Source organism: Camelus dromedarius, chromosome 5 (genome assembly GCF_036321535.1).
Source record: "Camelus dromedarius isolate mCamDro1 chromosome 5, mCamDro1.pat, whole genome shotgun sequence".
NCBI lineage: Eukaryota > Metazoa > Chordata > Mammalia > Artiodactyla > Camelidae > Camelus > Camelus dromedarius.
Window position 1 is genome coordinate 15259282 of NC_087440.1, and position 20349 is coordinate 15279630.

At 41.4% G+C, this 20349-nt stretch overlaps 1 protein-coding gene across 1 annotated transcript in view; it reads right to left on the minus strand.

Moving 5' to 3' along the window:
• SLC27A2 (solute carrier family 27 member 2) overlaps window positions 1-19914 on the minus strand; it is a 38852-nt gene extending 18938 nt beyond the window's left edge. The window contains exons 1-4 of the mRNA XM_010998459.3: window positions 19330-19914; window positions 7432-7641; window positions 3723-3881; window positions 1392-1516 (exon numbers count right to left, since the gene is read on the minus strand). Coding sequence (XP_010996761.1) covers window positions 1392-1516; window positions 3723-3881; window positions 7432-7641; window positions 19330-19807 — 972 coding nt within the window. The 5' untranslated portion in view covers window positions 19808-19914. The remainder of the gene's footprint in view (window positions 1-1391; window positions 1517-3722; window positions 3882-7431; window positions 7642-19329) is intronic.
• Between the last annotated feature and the right edge of the window lie 435 nt (window positions 19915-20349).

Sequence of the window (20349 nt, forward strand, 5' to 3'; positions counted from 1 at the left end):
TTGCAGATAATGCATTTCCTTTTTTTTTTTTTTTTTAAACAAATTGATAGTTTGTGGCAAACTGGCATTGTCAGATGATGGTTAGCATTTTTTAGTATAAAAATGTATTTTAAAATTAAAATATTTTAAAATTAAGGTATGTACACTCTTGTTTTGTTTTGTTTTTCAGATGCAGTGCTATTGCACACTTGATAGGCTACATAACATAACTTTTATGTGTCCTGCAAAACGAAAACAGTCATGGGACTCACTTTATTGCTGTGGTCTGGTACTGAACCCGCAATGTCTCTGAGGTCTGCCTGTATATAAATTGAACATAACAGGTGCTTATAAATAGCAGTTTATCAACTTAGTGATCCTTTAAGTTTGTTTTCTTATGGTAAGTGAAAGGATTAAAGAAAGTAGGATCTGGTGAATTGACTACATTATCTAGTCTAGTGGTGCCCATCCGAGGTTGATTTTGCCTGCCAGGGTACATCTGGCAATGTCTGAAGACAATTTGATTATTATGACCTAGCCGGGGAGAGGGTGGGCACTACTGTCACGTCCTGGATAAAGACCAAAGATGCTACTGAACATCCTGCAGTGCACGGGATAAGTTCCGACAGCAGAGGATGAATGGGCCCCAAATGTCAGCAGTGCCACTGTTGAGAAACCTTGATCTGGTCCCCAGGGGGGCTGCCATTTTTGATGAGAGCCTGGGCAGAAGGAGCTCTTTCAAACAACCTGATCAAGACATCCAGATACCTGAAACAAGGTTGATCCAAGGCCCTTGGATTTACTTATGTTGGGACATCTATTCTAAGCCTGGGGACAGACTCTGTCAGATGGTTTCAGAGCCACATGGGGGTTTATTCATTAAGCAACATTAGGAAAAGTTTCCTGCGCCCCTGTGGGAAGAGAGGGCAAGGAGATAAGATGTGGTCCCTGCCATCAAAGATTTACAGCCTAGGGAGGATGGGAGCAGGAAGACAAAGACCAGCAATGTGACAAGGACCACAGGGGAGGAGAAATCAAATGAGGTAGGGGAAAGGAGTAACGACTCCTGTTGGGGTGGCCCAAATAGGTTTAATATATGAGGTATCATTTGAACTGGGCTTTCACAGAGTGTAGGCTTTAAACAGGCAGAGAGGGAAGCAGAGGATATGGTAGGTAAAGGGTAAGATATAAAAACAGAGTCAGTAGGGATCAATGTTATTAACAGCAACTGCTATCTAGTAAACCCCCTTTCTATGACAGGTAAGGTGCTAAGCCTTTTATCATGAAAAAACAAGTGTAGGGTAAACTGAAAACTGATATATATGAAGCAGGTGAAACCTAGCATGACCCAAAGTGACTTGAATTTCCATCTTATCTATTTCAAAAAGATAATGAAACATGGGGATTGTTACCTCAGGAGTATTGCATAAATACCGAAGCAGTTCACCAATATACTGAATGATAGTGACGTTGTATTTTCTGCAATCATCCCAAAACTGGCTGGCTGAAAATTTGCTCCGTAAAACAAAAGTGGCACCTACAGAGAAGGCATAGAAAATACTAATAAAAAATGCTGCCCAAAAGATTCCCAATTATAGTTGTCATTTTTGAACTGTAGAAATTTAAATATGAATTATATTCACAAACAAGTATTAGGTATCAATTATGTTCAATACAAGAAAAAAAAAAAAAAAACAAACCACACACAGTAAGACATGTTTTTGTCCTATAGGAGCTTCCAGTCTAGTGGGGGAGAACATGCACACATCTTGCTAATAAAAGTCAGTGTGCAATAAACAAGAGGTTCCATGAAACCCTAAAGAAATTTGAGTGTGTGTGTGAAGATTAATTCTGCTTGGGGGCAAGGGTTTAGAAAGTCATATTGTAAAAGAGGTAGGAATTGAATTAGGTCTTGAGAAATGAGTGTGTAGAAAGATGAGAGAATTCCTGGCAGAGGAAAAAGCATGGACATAGAGGCAGGACTGTCCAGAAGGTTGAGTGATGGCCAAGACTCAGCTGGCCTGTGACTAGAATGGGAAAGGGTGGGTGGGTCAAGGGAGATGGACCTGAAGCAGCAGCTAGGGGTGCAATCCTGAGAGTTTGTAAGTGCCAGGTGGAGGAGCCAGACTTAATTTTGTAGGCAATGGAGAGCCAGGGTCTTGAGCAAGGAGGAGATATTCTTATTCGATGGGAGAGGTAGACAGAATCATGGTTCCCAAAGATGCCCATGTCCTAATCCCTAGAACCTGTGAATATGCTACTTTACATGACAGAAGGGACTACTAGATGTGATTAAGTTAAGGATCCTCAAATGGGAAGATTATCCTGGATGATCTGGGTGAGCCCAAAGTGATCACGAGGGTCCTTATAAGAGGAAGTCAAGAAGGTCAAGAGCAGAAGGAGATAGGATGACAGAAACAAGAGTTTGGGGTGATATGCTTGGAAGATGAAAGAAGGGGCCATGAGCTAAGGAATGCAGGGCAGCCAGCCTCCAGAAGATAGAAAAGGCCAGAAAATGGATTCTTCCCTCGAGCTCTGGAAGGAATGCAGCCCTGCTGACATCTTGATTTTAGGACTTCTGACTTTCAGAGCAGTAAGAGAATAAAAATCTGTGTTGTTTTAAACCACTAAGTTTGTGGTAATTTGTTACAATAGGAATAGGGAGCTAATACAATGGGTAAAAATAATGTATCTATTATAGCCAACCTAATGATAGGCATGAAATGTAGTAAAGTGAAATTTGGAAAATCCCAAGTATTTTTTCATGTTATTAGTTTATTTTTACTCCTAAATATACAAAGGACCAATGTTTTATGAGAAATTTTAAAAAATGCTATATTTTCTTTCTGAGCATGTATCTCTGGTGCTTAAGCAAATGTGTCAGTGATTGATTTGTCCCTGTGAGGGGTTCAGAGTCACCCTGTCCTTGAAGGGCCCTGCAGTATGACCAGGCCCAGCGCTCCTTGCTGATTTGGGGTCTGGGACTGATGCTGGGCTACTTGTTTTATAGCTAGTCAATAAATTGATGAGGGAAAGGAGCAGAGGCTTGGACAATCATATATGTATTTGTATATACATATATGTTACTCTGTATACATATATAATTATTTAAAATGAAATGTAACATGGGAGAAAAATTAAGTTATTTAGCTTAGTTAGAAAGTTAGAGATGGCTCCTGGAAGAGATGGATATTGGACTGAGCCTTAATGTATACAAGGGACAGAAATTCTATTGAAAGGAGAAAAGATGGCAGTTCTAATTTACATGGTAAAATTCCAGAAGGAAAGAGGAGAGACAGAAAGCCAAGTATTCTGACCGGAGCTGAGGACCTGGGGAAGCTGGGAGCAATGAAATAAGATGGGACAACTGTAGAAGTTTAAATCAGATGCTGATGCAGATCAACACGCAGATTTCTGAAGACAGACGTAACACAGGAGAATTATTTATGGAATCTAAGGATCAAGTGTCTGAACCTGGGCAAAGACCTAAAATATTTTAAAGACGTTTCCTCTTTGATATACTGAACAATTATAGCATTATATTCTAGACAAGCAGGCATGAGGAAATACAGATTCTTTTACATACTTGCTTGCTATGTGTGAGCCCAACAGCCCTGTTATTAACAGGGAAATAAACACTCTTCCGGGCACACAGGGAAGTTGCAAACTTTGTATTACTGTTCCTTATGAGCACATGTGAATGAGCACTGGGCTACAATGCCTTGTTGAGAGAAAAAGCTTACCAGCTAGGATACATCCATGTAAGCCAATCATAAGTGCAGCACTGTGGTACAGGGGTAGGGTGGTATACATTACATCCTCCTCCTTAATCCCGGTGAAAACAGCAAGGCGGGTTCCATACCATATGCGTTGATGATTGATCACTGCAGCTTTCGGGAGACCTTTGTAAACACATGGAGAAGGCATGAGTGAAATCAAGAGTAGTCATTCACAGACACATGGTCTGGGAGAGAGATCTGGTTTGGGAAGATTCATCATCTAGTGATTAGAGAATTGCATGGGGAGGGACTATGATTGGTAAGACCAACAGCTGGCAATTTTTTTCTGCAAAGGACCAGATGGTAAATGTTTTAGGTTTTGCAGGGTCCTAATTCTCTACTGCAGCTACTCAACTTTTGCTGTTTTGCTGAAAGAAGCCAAACACAGAAAGGAACGAACTTGGCTGTGTTCCCATACAACTTTATTTACAGAAACAGGTGGGGGCTGTTTGTGGCCCACAGGCCATAGTTTGCTGACCCCTGAGTTAGATGGTTATTGCAGTAGTGAGTTGGAGAGAAAGGAGTGAATGTCTGCTCTGAGCCTACCACCTTGCCAGATCAGTTGACCCTTGAATAATGGAGTTTGAACTGCTTGGGTCTATTTATATGTGGACCTTCTTAAACAGTAAACACATTCATGGTTGGTTGAATCCATGGAGGGCCCCCTCTAAGTCACATGGGGATCTTCAACTGCACAGAGGGTTGGTACCCCCAACTCCCATATTGTTCAAGGGTCAACCGTGTTTTCAAAATTTCACTTAATTCTCATAATTATTTAGATAAGTAGAATTGTATCCTCTAATTCAGATGAGAAGTCTGAGATTCAGAGAGATTAAATAGCCTATCCATCCCGTCGCCTTCCTTTGTAACCACTTTTATGAATTTCTTATGTACTTTTCTAGAGTTTCTTTATACAAATACAAGCTCATTTGCTCACATATTCTTGCCTTTTCCCCACTTAAAGAAAGCACACTTTTCTGCACTTTCCTCCCTTGCCTTAACAATGTGTTTTGGAGTTCTGTCCGTGTAGAAATTTCTCTTATTTTTCATTCACTTATTCTCTCAGGTGCATCAAGTCCTTTGTGTGTGTATCAATTTATTTCCACTGTTTTGCTATTTCAAATGATGCTGCAGTGAATAACCTGGTCCACATGGCATCTCACACTGTGAATGATGCTCTGTCTGTAGGGTAAATTTGCTGATTTGAGACTGCTGGTCAAAAGATATAATAAGTCTTTGTAATTTTGATAGATACTGTCACATTGCCAGTTATAAGGGCTGTCCGCATTCACTCTCCTGTCACCGAGGCATGAGTGTACCGTTTCCTCATAGCCAAGGTATGATTTCAAATGTTGTGATTTTTGCCAATCTGAAAGGTGAAAAGCGGCATTTCAGTGTAGTTTTAGTATACTAAGTGCATTTGCATTTTCTTAACTATAATTTATGTAGGTTTTTGTAAGACTCTATTGAAAGGGTATACTTAAATTGTTTCCCATGGAAGTCAGTTTAGTTGGGGAGGGCATGACGTCATTACTAAGGGGCTGGGGCTAGAGTTTAAGACCTGAGAGGGTAAACTGGCTTTGTGAAGAGGAAGGCAATTCTTTGTAGACTCAGATGCTTCAATACTTAAAGGTACCTTAGCCAGGTATTCCCTAAATAATAGCAATTTGTTATAAGGCAAAGCAGTGTAACTGGCAAATTTTGTAAACACAATTCAAAATTCATGTTCTTTGATGTTGTGTTAGTATTAATGCCCCATTCTATACTAATACTAAGAAATAAAAGAAAACATCAACAAATAAATTGTATTCACGTTGGAAAAGAATTGTCTGGGTAGTAAAATCTCCAAGTTGTATTTTAAAAAAAGAAATGCACCTCCTTTGCTGCTTTGAAGTACTTTCAGAAAACTTCCTAATTCAAACTTTGATGAAGAAATAAGAATATTTGGTAACTATTATATAATTTTGTGCTAATGACTGCCTTTGAGGAACAGGGAAAACGTTTTGTTCTCTGATTGCTTAAATGAATTATTTTAGTTAATGTTTATATGAGTCACCTGGCAAATATTTTATTCAAAGATAAGGAGAAAAGTAAAATAAACATCAACCCAATTATATTCCAATTAAATCTAAATTCTGAATTATAGGATTAAATTAAGGAGTGCTTGTTCTCTTCTTCCTAAAATGGGTTTTATATTTGACTGCCAAAGCCCACATTGTGAAGAAGCTCCACACTTGTCTATTTAGTATTAAGACTAGAACTCCTTGTCACTAACCAAGGGCTTGTTTTATCTCAATTATTTCCCATGTCAAAGTTTATAATTTAGTTTTACTCTTCTATTAAGAAATGAGGGTAAAAGTTCCATATATTAAGGTAGCATCTTGATGTAGTGAAGCATTTGGTTAACTACATCATCCTGCCATTCTGTCGGCAAGGTGATATATAACTTTTCCACAAATAAAAATCAAGTCCAGGGACTGGGAGATCAGGTGGTGCCAAGGGCCTTTCGAGGTGGAGAGAGTGGGTACCTATAGGCTGGTGTTGACATGAAAGGCTGACAGGGACCTTTACCCTTATCTATAATGTTGATTATTTTACAGGGAGAATGTGTGCATGTTACCTGCTTAAATGAACATTTTAACCAAAAGAGGGAAACTATTCGCAAATTCAGTTTCCCAATATGAATAGGAATAATTAGGATGCTGGGGCTAGCTCCCTGCCCTCCTCTTAAATATATCTCTCAGGCTGCGTGTTATGACACTTTGGTAACGTTTTCCCTGGGCTGGAGTGGGCAGACAATAAACAGCTGTGAAATGGACGAACTAGGAGGTATTGTGGCAGAGTGGTCAGCTGTATGAACTGTGGAGTCAGCCTACCAAGGTGCATTCTGACACTTCTACTTCCTAGCTTGGGAAGCATCAGCTTCTGAATCCGGAAAATAGGAATAAGAATAGTACCCGTGTTAAGGTGCGAGAATTGTACGAACAAAAGCCAAGAAGCTTCAAGAAGAGCACTGAGCACATCTGACCTTTAAGATTGTCTGTTCCATGTGCAGTGTTCCAATAACATTATTAATTGGCAGTGTTTTCTCTTAGTGGCTTATAAAATAATGGTGCAGCTTACAGTTGAAGGCATTCTAGATTTGATGAAATTTACTATTTTATGCTCTAAGCCAAAAGCCATCCTACACCCACAGCACCAAACAGCTCCAAGTCAGTGTTGCATGGGAAGATAGCGATCAAAACATTTGTATAAATACAACCCATTATTGTCCTGCAGTTTTCTTTGGCGGTCCATTTATAATTGGTTATACATTATAGATGGACTGTGGATATTATATAATCAAAATACACCATCATTTAAAAAAATTCCAACAACCTATTCAGTGCCCAGTCTTATCCATTATCGTAACTATTTTTGTAGTTCTTGGTTAACCTCTTTATCTGTTTTGTTTACCAACTAGGGGGAAATGCGTGTAGCTTAGAGAAACCCAAATGGGATCATATGCTGTGAAATAAGATCAGTTTCCACAGGCAAAGAGCTAAATAAATCCCCTAAACTATTAGTTATCTGATAAGTTTTGCCAAAGAAAGAGAGCATTTGAAAACATAACCCAAGATTTAACTTCTTCATGATAGATCTGCTTCTTTGAGAATTCTCTTTTTATTTTTACCTGTGGTTCCAGAAGTATAAATGTATAAGGCAGGAGTGGAAAAGGTAACTTCGGACCTCCAGGACTCTGGGGTAGGTTCAGCTGACATCTCATCCACTTTGTCTAGGAAAGAGTCGACCCCATCTGTGTTAGAACTCCTGCTCATGTAATAGACGGCCACGTCATCTTTTTTCAGGCTTGGCAGCACCTCTTCAACAGCCTCTTGTAGTTCTTAATAAGAAAAAAAAATCCAAACAAACTAAATTAGCCCATTCAAGTTCTATTTGTGTGGTAAATTTCACAGTGATTTTGCTTCCACTGAACTTTTTGCTAAAACATGTAGACACAGTGATGCCTATAGTTAGTTAGCATTTTTAACATGGGATTTACCACATTTGAAAATATCACAGGATCCCAGTATTTGAGGGAAGGTTGGGTTTTGATGGTTTCATAAGCAGCAGATGTTTGGTTGAAATTTGTACTTTCCATGGCAAGTGCAAACAAATGGACATATGGGTAAAAACCAAGATTATATAAATATATGACATATGCATCTCTGATATATATGTCTCACAATACTCCAGAAATGAATTTAGTTATTCCTAATATGTGCCCCATAGGACTAGTGTTAAAAAAAATTTTAAGGAAGAAGAGAAATGAAAAGAAGGGAGCTATGTTGACAAAGATGATAGAAGCCAACTTGATATAACACATTTTTTTACATATCAGTAACAAATAGTCCCACTAGGAAGGTTTAGCTGAGAAATGAGCTCCAAATTTCATAATTACACTCTCTGGTCTAAGAAAAAAAGGGCTGATTAGCATGTTTTTCAAACTGTGGGTCACAACACAGTAGTGGATTGTTAAATTCATTTAAACTGACCATCAGTCTAAAAAAATAGAATGAAATAGAATTTTTTTAGAGCATATCACACATAACATATTTTTTAAAAGTTTTTCTTTAAAGGTATGTATTGTAAGTATTATTTTTTAAAGTTTTGTTTCAGTTATGTGAGTGTGTGGGTACTGGATTATGCACAAATGTAATTTTTACAATGGGTCAAGGTCAAAAAATTTTAAAGGCATTGATTTACTATGCAAACCACATTTCAGCTTTGCTGCTTGGATTTTTGTGTCCATCCAAAAGATGAGATGGTCTTTAGGCTTCCTTGTCTTGAATTGTGATAACTGAAGTGAACAGACATTCTTAATAGGAAGGTGACTCAGTAGCCCAGGGAATTACCTTGGGGAGGCTATACCTGATTCATCTTATATGCTTTGTTTTTCAGATGTTTATGTATAATGTCTCCATCAAGACAAGAGATAAAATCTGGATAGATGCATATAAAAAGTTTTAAAACATTTAACCAAAGAACTCATGCACCTGATCAGTATAAATCAAATAGGACAAAAGAAATAAAATTATAATGAAAATCCACAGCCCCTTACCTCACAACTAAACATGCTACCTAAAGGCAATGACTTTCAGTTGTTTTTTAGCTGTTTCTTCTAGCAATCGCCTCTCCATCACCAAATTGTGTGTTTTTCCTGCTATGTCTTGACCTATCATTTTTGATCCCACCCCCATTTTACCCCTGACCACCCCCAATGATTATGATCTTCACTTTATGTTGTCTGGGTTAATTACATTTGCATCTATTCTGAGACCACAATTCTGTCTTCTGAGCTTTGTCTGTGTGTTGGCTATAGAAGCTCGAGAATCAATACCAGGATCCACGAGATTGTGACAGTGTAATTATCTGTAAATATGACTGTAGAGCCAAGTAACACACTGTAATCATCATTCCTTTCTTGAACAGTTTTCTCCTGGAGTTTCTATTGGCTCTCATTCCTTAATGTACTGCTTGCCTCAATTCATTTTCAACCTCCATTAGATCAGCTTCTCTCTCTCTTTTTATCTTTCCTCTACTCTTTGATTGGTTGCTCTCCAGTTCTTCAGCATTTTGGGAAGATCATCAAAAACATTACTGTTGTTGGGAAGGGTATAGTTCAGTGGCAGAGTGCCTGCTTAGCATGCATGAGATCCTGGGTTCAATCCCCAATACCTCCTTTGGTTTAAAAAAAAAATACTGTTGTAAAAACAGTAACTGGAGTGCTAATGTCCGATCCCTGGCCAGTGTCTTAGTTTGGGTCATTATTTCCTGCCTAGATCATCGCCGTTGCCTCCTGACTGATCTTGCCTCTAACCTCTCCGTGCTTCCAGTTTATCAGCTATGCCACTGCCCGACTTCTTGTTCCTGCCCTGATTAAAATCCTTCAATGGCTGCTCATCCCTTGTGATAGAATCCACTCTGCCTATGCAGCATGTGAGGTCCTGGGGTCGTTTAGTCCACCCCTGCTGGCTTTTCTGACGTCCACTCCTACTATCGACTCTCGTCCCCTTTTCCTCTCCCCACACTGGTCTACGTGAAGTGAATGTACCCATGTGTCTCACATCTTCCAACCTTTGTCCAGGTGGTTTTGTCTGTTTGGAAGGCTCTCCAGCCCCCCGGTCACCGGGAAAACTGCTCATCTTTCAAGACTCAGCCTCCATGACACTTCTCTCTGTGGTCTTCCCAAAGAAGCCTGCACATGCTGCTATCAGGGTATTTAGTATGTAGTGTGACAGGCTTCAGTTCTTTTTCTCCTATATTAGACAGTGAAAACTTTGAGATTAAGGGATTTATAACTTGATCATTTTAGTAACCCCCCATCCTCACCAGTAGTGCTCAGTGAATGTATCTAATTGAAGGAACCTGCACAAAGTATTGTATTAGTCAGTGTGGAAGAGGATTTTAAAGGATTTAGGTATTGCAATACTGTGAGTTAATAAACCTCTAATAAAATAAAATGCAAAATGAAATCATATCTGTGATACAGGTCTGCCTTGCATACAAGGGCCCACGGAAGTAAATTAAAGACAAAGCAAAACAAAACTACTATTACAACTTAAAGAATTAAGAAATCTCTCTCCTTCCCTCCCTTACACCTGAGACTGAGGCTGTATAGTTAAATGGTGTGTTCATAAATTACCTGGATTAGCTCTTCCTCCCCTCCTGTCTCTCCCGACATTTATTCAACATCTATTTCAAGAGTGTCCCTATGTGCCAGGCATGGTTCTAAACACTGGATACAAAAGTGGGCAAACCAGCTACTGTCCTTGTTTTCATAAAGCCCAGGTCTAATGGGGGAGGAAACAGACAAAGAAATAATCCATTAAAATAAGCTGTCATAGGTGGCACAACAGAAGAAGGAGGTGGCGATTTGGAGGCACGTGGGATGGGCACAAACACAACCCAGAGGAATGATATCTAAACTGAAATCTGAAAGCGGGAGTTGGCAAGATAAAGATCCACAGAGATTGACTGCCTGTTTATAGCAGAGGGAGAAGCTTTTGCAAAGACCCAGAGGCAAACAGCATGGTGCCAAAGTAAATAAAGGAGGCTAACGCTGACAAGAGGGTAGAGTGGGAGGGGACAAAGTTTGGGAGAAGAGGCTGGGATGTAGGTAGGGACCAGGTCCCCAGCTTAAGTCAGGTAAATGGGTTGGAGGGGGTAAAACCAGATAGAGGTAGGGAGACTATTTGGTAGCTTAAGTTTGTTTGCACCAACGAGAGAGATTTCTCAGTTCTTTAAGTACAGCAGAGGGTAAAGAGAAGTATTTAGGAGATGTTTGCGATGTAGAATACACAGATTTTGGTTAACAGTCTTGAAGAGAGAAATATTATAGGTCAAAAGGGACTTTACTTTTTTCTCTAATTTTTTAAAAGAAAATATGCTCAGCCATTAGTGAGAAATCTAAAATTAGTAACAGTAGTAATGACAGGAAAAGGAAATGTAGTTAAGCAGGCGTCATGCTGGTTCACAGTTCAAGCAATTTGGCGAGTTCTGTCTTCTATTTCTCTCATGTTCCCACCTGGCCCTCTGCAGGCTTTTGTTTATGATCCCTGACCTTTCAGAGAGGTCATCTCATCTGAAGAGAAGGCCATTGTCCCTGCACAACACAATGTCACTACATGTCATCTGGGCTGTTGGTGTAGGATCTGCATTTGGACATTGACTTGAGGTTCCAGGGCACACCTCATATGTCCTATGGTAGCAGCCTCTCTTCCCTTAAACTAAAGACGCTGATGTTTAAGTCAATTAATCAATAAATCAATCCACACACTTATAAACTGAAATTTGAAGGGAAATTATAGATGTGAATGAAACTCACTAACTCTGGATTTGATATTTAGTGTCTTTTCTTCATTCTTTCATAAATGTTATTGGGCCCCGTGTTTTCTGCTTCACACATGGATTTTTTTTTTTTTTTGGTAATTCTTATTGTAAAGTCTGCCTCCTTAAGATAAAAGTGGCAATCAACTGGGACACGTAATGTCCAATAATTCTACTTGTCACAGGTTGAGCTCCCTGGGACTCCGGGGTTTGTGTGCAGGAGTCTTCTTGGGAACGACGCCTGTGGGGTTTCCAGGGAGGTAGGTTAGACAGAGGGAGAGCTGCACTGTGTTGTAGTCACACGGTGGCCTCCCTCAGTTGATCCTATGGGGACTCTGGGCCTGGGATGGCCCTTCACATTATCCCAAATGAAGCAAAGTGGCCTCTACCTTAATGCTTGCCCACCAACCAGCCTTTGGGTACAGGTTAGGGGTGGTAGTGCTCGATGTTGGGCAGAGCTGTCTTAACAGAGGACAAATCCTCTTGGCTGACTGCTGTCAGCTGCCACTGCTTCCAGCAGCTGAGGAATGAGTATCTTGGTCCTGGAGTGGGGATTTAGGCAGCACATCACAGCATTCACCACACCTTTTGTTCTTACTGATAATAAATATTTACAAATCTCATTTGTATTAAAAAAATTGTATAGTAGCTTTGCATACTTGATGTAATTTTCACAATGACCCTGCGTTATAGATAATGGCAACCCTGTTTCTATAAGTGAGGACAGAGACTCAGTGAATCTATGTATGGAAGGCTACATACAAAATGAAAAGAGTTATAGCAGGCTTCTGGGATTCCCACCATCTTGTTCCAGACATTCAGTTTCAGGTATTGGTATGCAATGATTTTTTTGGAAGATGCTGTCTACTTGACCTGCTCAGTGGATCTGCCTTTAAGAATGGTAATATGAATGCTCTCTTCTTCATCTTTTTGATGAAGAGCCCAGCCTCAAGCTTTGTGAATAGCTTGGGTATGAGAAATAGTATGGATGGAAAGTTACCTGAAGAGTGTAGAGTAGATCTGTCAATTCATTAGTCTGGGTTTGAGTTATGGTTGGAAATAGAACCTCAGAGAAAGCAGTACATATTTGGGTGATGGAAAATAGACTGATTACAAAATCCCTGCTCCCCTTGAAAATCCGTTTTGTTAAAAGGAAAATAAAAAAAAAAATTAGGGTAGCATATGAGGTTTCCTACCCTCCTACATCCCACAAGCCTTTTTTTAAGAAAGAAAGAAGAGAAATTTCTGAGTACACAGACCCATTCCTAGAAAGCAGGGAGAGAGGGTGGGTGTTGAGCTGAATCAGTCTGCATCAACAAGGTGGCAAGATGCTACTGGCTAAACTTGTAGTTTTTAATAGGAAAAGCATTTAATCTAATATCTTGTTCTGCTATTAGATTGCTTCATTGAATGAGTAGCTTACCGAGTTGGTTAAATAAATCAACCCAGAAATGTTTACCAATAAAGTAAGATCTGAAAAGAGAGCAGTGAAAGGAAATGAGTTTTGATCAGAATTTCAGGATGATGTGAAATGGTTGGTGGATAAACAAGCAGGATTGAAGACTTATCTCTTCTTTATTCAGAAAGGCAACTGAAACAAACTGGTTCTAACACAGCTCTTGGAGACAGTCTGAAAATTGTTTTAAAAAATTGTTTTAAATTGTAACTGATTTTGTATCTATCACAGGCAGTTTGGAATTATACTAATTAATAACCCATTGTCTAGTCTGTATATCAGACTAGATGTGGTAAGAACATCCTTTAGGTAGTCATGCATACCTCTTCCCCTCACCCCACAACACAAATCACCCTGAGGTCAGAAAGATGTTTAATCAACGTTAAGTCTCACCAGGAGTAGTAAATCTTTAACAGGGAGATACTCATCTTACAATTATATAATTACACAATTTCTTAATATTATTATTTTTCATTTCTCTCAAAGTTCTTGCTCAGTTAAAGTATCTTGCTTTCTAAGTAGCCCTGGAATCAAGGGAAATTCCTTGTCATGAGGTTACCAATTCATACCAGGCCTTACATAATTATCATTTGATATCCACAAGCAACCATGTGACTTATCTACCAACTACCTACTTCCCTGTTTCTCTGTAGAAAAGGACCCTGTGGACAGTCCTTTTCAAATACTGGCCACTTACACTCATTATTCAGAATAATCCAAACTCTGTCCTTCTTAGGATTCAATAATGTTAATAGCTGATTTAGAGTTTATTTTGTTTTTAACCTCTTCACTCCCTTCTTGTTTCTAAAGAAAATGAACTGGTAAACATTCCCAAATATGCTAGTAAAGTGCTAGTTTGTTTTTGAAAGGAGATGTGCAACTACCCCCCTTGCAACCTTTAGTTCTGAGCAGGGCAAGAAGAAAAATTTTAGAGAATATCTTTAAGCAAGCTCTCTATTCAGACCTTGGGCTACTTGTCTGGGATCCTTGAATACACTACTCATCTGATGTCTGGGTTTCCGTCCTCTGCCATCCTAGGCACAGACTCTCCCCAGCCCATCCTGTGTTCATCACCAGTTCCCTCTCTGGCAATGAGACCCAGAGAGAACACTTGTCTCCCCTAGCCCACTGCCAGAGGTAAACTGGAAGGTAAAACAAGTCTGTAGGAGGGAGAGGCTGGGCCTGGGGTCAGGAAGATTGGGTCTAAATGTATTTTCTCAAATCAGGATATAGTGGATTTTTTTAAACATCATTTTTCACGCCCTCACACCCATTCCTACGGTTCTTAAACTTCAGAGAAAGAAAGCCTGTTACAACCAACCAGAATGGTGGGACTCATTAATGCAACAAACATCTACTGAGTGACGACCATGTGCTAGGTATTACTATGGCATTACTCAAAGATATATGAGAGACTTGTAAGCCTTTGAGACAATCAAACAACATATTGAAATGACATATCAAAGTGACTCCTTGGACGGCTCAGAGAGATGAGAGGAGTGGAGATAAGATATCTCTATGCCCTGATCCTTGACTAAAGTTGGCATTTGAAAATTACCTGCTTGCATGGAAGTGAGGCCGCTACTGTTGGCCATTCCTTGGATTCTCTGAGTCCCTATTTTCTCTACAGTAGAGTTTCTTCAGTAAACAGCTTTAAAAAATTACTATTCTTTAAGGTCAGCCTGCTGTTGTCCTTACATAGTAAAGCTCTTAAATGAAGCATCTCACTCATCTCACTGTGTTGGGGACCTGATGAAAACTTCCTCTGGGCTCCTCTTACCTGGAATGCCCCCTCCCCAACTGCATTTGCCCAGCTCAGTTGTGGACGCCCCCAAGAAGGCTTCACCCTCTGCTGTTTTCCCCCACGGCGCTTTATTAGCTCTACCAGAATACTTACCATGTTCTTCTGGGTGTCACAACCATTTGTGTAAGAGGCTTAGTTTTTCTGCTGGACTCTAAGGTCCTTGAACTAATTTAGCTTCTTCTCTCCCCAACCCATCATGACAACTAGCTTGGATCTCATGGGGACTCTCTCAGTGTTTCCTGATGTGAAATCAAATTGTTGTACCATCTGCTTTTCTCCATCTAACCTTAAAAGTTTATTTGACAAGAGTTCTCCTTGATCCTGACACTAGTTTTATAATGAAGTCCTCCTGTTTTAAACTTTCAGTGATGCAGTACTTTTGAAAGCTAACGGAAGCATTTTCTCTTATCGTGTTATTTAAAGGTGGTTCGAGTGTCCAATTTTATTTTTTACAACCTTGTAAAAACAGGTCAAAGATAATCTGGAATGTTTTATAACCTCTCTGGGTCTCAGCCTTGAAATACAGAGTATCTTTAACTGTTACTAAAGCCTTGTACAAGAGCAGTACCCACATCACGGGAGCCATGCACAGTTAAGTGGAGCCATGCAACGTAGACCTGGACAGTGAGCTGAGGAAGGAGTTACCCTTCCAAGAATAGCTAGTTTAGCAACAATCTTAATGCTCTCATAAATGGAAACAAAGCAAATTTACTATTTCAGGGCCTCGTTTGGGTGTTCTTACAAAACAGCCTATGTTGTGTGAAATTAAATATGGTTTCCTAACTTACCCATATTCTATGTTTGGGAAGTTGTTAGAAAAACTACCAGCCCAACAAATTGGTTTCTATCAACTACAATGTTGATGCAGGTAGTAGCTGAAGGCAGTTCTTCCATGTGATTGCTTATGTCACACCCTTCTATGGAGAAGGATCCTGAAATGTACTACAGAGAGAAAATTATGTTCTCTGGGAGATGGGTGCTACTGTTTGAGTCAGGGAAGTATTTGTGAGTCTTTTTTCTCTACATATAGTAAATTCTGACCAAAAAAGTTGGTTACTCACATACAAAAATGGCAGTTTTTAGAATTATCCTTTGAAAGATTTAGTGTGAAACACGTAACTGTCATACATTCTGCCTCTAAAATCCAAAATGAACCATCAGGCATTTTAAAGGTACAACTCATCTTTTTTCTTGCTTTGGAGATAATTTTACAGCATGCTCTAGACCTCTGAACTCCTGGAAATTCTCCATTGGAGGTTAGGTAAGGCAAATATCACGCTTTCAATTTTAGTGGTAGGAAAAATGACCTAGGGGAAAAGTTAAATGCTTTATTCTTTGCAAAGAATCAGAAAATAAAGATTCACCACCTCACAGTTTAAAAAAATGGTTACTGAAATTCCCAATAGGGTTGAGACCTGTTAAGCTTTGTGAAGAGTCCCCCAAATTCATGACAAGTGGATCAATCTTCATGATAAATACCACTGTACTGTTCTTTTGCCTAGACTCCAGAATTTGACAGACAGTTGTGTTACGGAAATGACGGGCCAGCCAAGAAACAAGCACCACTCGGAGGGTTGGAGTACTCAGATGTATTACGCCGGCGGGCTCAGAGGGGCTTCTGCTCCGAAGCTCTGAGCACCTCCAAGACGTGCTCATGAGGTTTTATAGGGTAAAGTACAAGCTTGGGGTATTTGGCCAATAGGCATGGAACAGCTTTAGCAGCATCATTATCACAAAAGTGGGGGCAGGGAGGCAGCAAACCAACATTCCAAAGCCAAATATATCTCTTTGAAAATCCAGCTGGCTAGCAAAAAATCATGAACAGCAAACCAACACTAATTAACTTAGATTTACAAGTTAGTCCAGCAGAACTCAGATCAGTATTCCAATACTTAGATTTGTGAGTTATCTTGTTAGACCAGTCCGGCTTTTCCTTCACAGTTGGAACTTAAGAGCTCTTACTAGCCCGTGAGCGCTGAGGCAGAAATTTGAAGTAAAGAATCAAACCCTTTTGAATTGTCACCCCTCCAAGATTTCTAAAATTTCTCACCTTTGTGTACCATGTTCAGATGGTGTAACAGAATATAAAGTCTCCTGAAAGAGAGAAAAAAAATTGGATTCTGCTCTCTCTGACCCTGGGCAATTGATATTACCCCTCTGGGCCTTTTTTTATTCAACTATAAAACAAGTGGGCACCAGGCTGATTGTTTCTCAAAGGCCTAGTCCTCAGACCATTTGCTTTAATATCTTCTAGGGGTAGGATGGTGCTTGCTATAAAATACACATTCCTGGGCCCTGCCACAGTCCTACTGAATCAATGTTTTTTGGGGATGAGGCTCAGGAATCTGCTTTTTAAAATAAGCTTCCCAGGTGATTCTTATGCTCATTAAAGTTTCTCTTCTAAAGTTTTTATTGAAGTATAACACACTCGTTAAGAGTTGGCGGATTATAGGCTTAGAATAGCTCTAACATTTCCTTAAAACTTTAAAGAATTCTAAGAATTAGTCCATTCAACACATTTACGCATGGGTACAGTTACTAATAAGCATGCAACTTTAGCAGTAACTGTTTCAGATCAGAGTGTAATTCTGCATGGTGTGTAATGGTCTCTCAGTGATATGGAAAAACAGAATGTTTTTCAGATGTGTGTCCTCTCTCAAAGGTCAGTTTACTTCCAGAGAGTGCCATAGGTCCCCTGGAAAGTTCAAATTTGATCTGAATGTCGAGATTTCATTGTATTCTCCAAGTATATTGACCAAAGTATAATGCTCAATGGCTGAGGACTGTTGCCCAGGCAGGAAAGGAGATATCTGGCTGTATTTCTGATTTGATTCCAGAACCAAATTCTATGATACTCATTTAAAGCCAAGCTTCTTTGTTAATAAAGCACCCAGTCCTTGACCTCCCTCACCAGGGGGCCTGGGATAATATGCAGGTAAAAAGTATTTAAATCCCTCCTGAAGTGGTACAAAGATCACTTTGCTAATAACTTCCTTCTGAATCAACTGGTGAAGTAATAGGTTTAAGAGAGCTTTCCAGTTACTAAATGGTGACGTTTTCTCTTTTCTCAGGCAACTAGAAATTGTTGGGGATTTTCTTGAAAGAACTGACCCCTTCAAATAACTTGGCTGCCTTTAAGATTGTTTCCCTGCTTTTAAACTTTTATACAAAGCCTTCACTTTCCCTCCGGGATTATTTATTTTGCACCACATGGAACAGGTGAACAGGTGTGCAGGTTTCCTGGTTTCCCACAAGTGAACAGACATCTCATCTTTCTGTGATACTAGGCAAAATCCTTAGCTTGCTTTCATTTCCTGAGCTCTGAAATGAAGTGGGTTGAGCAGAGGGATGTTTAGTTTCTTCCAGCTCTAACAGTTTCCATTCTGTAAAGGAAGGTAGCATGATGTAGGGAAAGTCATGGGCTCTGAAACTGGACTGACCTAGGTTGGAATTTGAAGCCTCAGTTTCTTCAGCTGTATGACAGGGGGTAATGATACGTTAGTTCAAGTTAGTAAAAGCATCCAGCATAGGGCTTAGCACAGAAAGACATCCCAGAGAGGTGCGATTTCCTGGCTCCCTATTCCTCCATGTCTTTTAGCCTACACTTGGTTAGGCCTCCTCCTGCAGATAGAGTGAGAAGCATCCCCTGGTCCTATTCAAGTGCAGGGACAAGCTTTCTAGGAAGGGAAAACAACAGCCCTGTGGATAACAGGTTCTCAGTTTCTTCCTGACCTGGTTACCACTGGAGCATGAAGTTGTCATTTCATGTTGAAATATGGCAGGAGGTAACTACAGAACTAAAGGTCACTGTTGCTATATATGTAATGGGGCACCATAGCAGATGCCCAAATTCTTCTCCTTGGGGATCAGGTGGGGTCACCTTCTCTCTGCAGTGAGAGCTGGAAGCAGCCTTGAAGGTCTATTACAGAGGAGGAACCTCAGGTACAGAGACAAGTGACTTTCCCATGACCACATAGCCAATCAAGTGCCAGAGAACGTCTCTCTGGATCCTCTGGAGTTTACACTCAAGACCCTCTGCATTTTAATGCATATGTTGTCAGCACTGGGTAAGAGCTTGGATTCTGGAGGTACACAGACCTGGTTAACCCCCTCTTCCCAACTCTGTGACCTGAGGCATAAGGCTTCAACTCTCTGGCCCGCTTGGTCCCGTCTATAAAGTCTAACAGTCAACCCTACCTGTTGTGAACATTAACAGCAACACTGTAGATATAATGTTTAGCCAAGTGTCTGGCCCGGTCAATTTCCACAACAAATGCTTCTAAGGATCATTACTTAAAATTTTGAGGAAGGGTTGCCATCCCCTCTCTTACACCTCTAGTTCGGATCAGAACCTCCCTCTCTTAATCCCGAAGCCACGCTGTGGCGGATTCCTCAAGGCGCGGAGGAGCCCAGCCCCAGGGCGAGGCGGTCCCCAGGCTCACCTGGCGAGGCCAGTAGCACCTTCGCCCCGCAGCACTGGAAGCAGTGCAACAGGGACTTTGCGCGGATGTTGTGGTTGAGGCACGCCATGGCACAGCCCAGCTTGACCAGCCCCAGCCACAGCCACACGTAAGCCGGCTCATTGCCCATGAAGATCGCCACGCAATCTCCCTGCCGGAGGCCAAGGTGGTCGCGCAGCGCCCGCGCCACTTGGTTGCTGCGCCGGTCCACCTGCGCGTAGGTGAGCGTCTCATCGCGAAAGAGCACGAAAGGCTTGTTCGGGATCTGGCGCACTTTGTCCAGGAAGGCACTGAGGATGGTGTGCACCGGCCGGCGCTGCCCGTGGCCGCGCACCTGCCGGGCCACCCTGGCCAGCCGCAGGAAGTAGTTCAGATCCTGGAAGAAGTAGGGGCAGCAGAGGTTCATCAGCAACGGCAGGAGCAGCACTCCCGCCAGGACGGCGTAGATGACGGGCAGCATGATGGCGGCGGGGCCCCCCGTCCCCTCGAGGGCAGAGGGTGCACTGTGGGCGTGCAGCGCGGCGGCTGGGCTGGCTCCGGGCGGACGACGGGCGGGCTGCGCGGGGGCGCACGGCGAGGCAGGGGCGACGGCGGAGCGCCTGGGCTGCAGAGTGCGCCGCGGGCTCTAGCAGGTGGAGTAGTGTCTGGGCTGCCGGCGGTTCCGGGTGCGTCCCCCCTCTGAGCCCGCCCCCTCGTGGGGGTGCAGCCACCTGCGCTCCCGGCCCGCCCCTGCGGCCCTCCCAGGCGGGGAAGGCGGCTCCGCGGCTCTCCCAGGGCTGGGCAACCGCTCCGCCGGAGTACGGAGGTCTGCGGACAAGGTTGGGCTCCCTGGCATTGTGACCTTATCAAAATGATGACCTTAAGACGACTTAGTGGATGTTGAGAAGATTAGAGGAGATAATGCAGGTGTAGGGCTATTGTTACTTATTGCTACACGAATAGAGTGCCTTATAGAGATGACTGTCAGTATCAATAAAGTGCCTTATAGATGGGAGACTATTT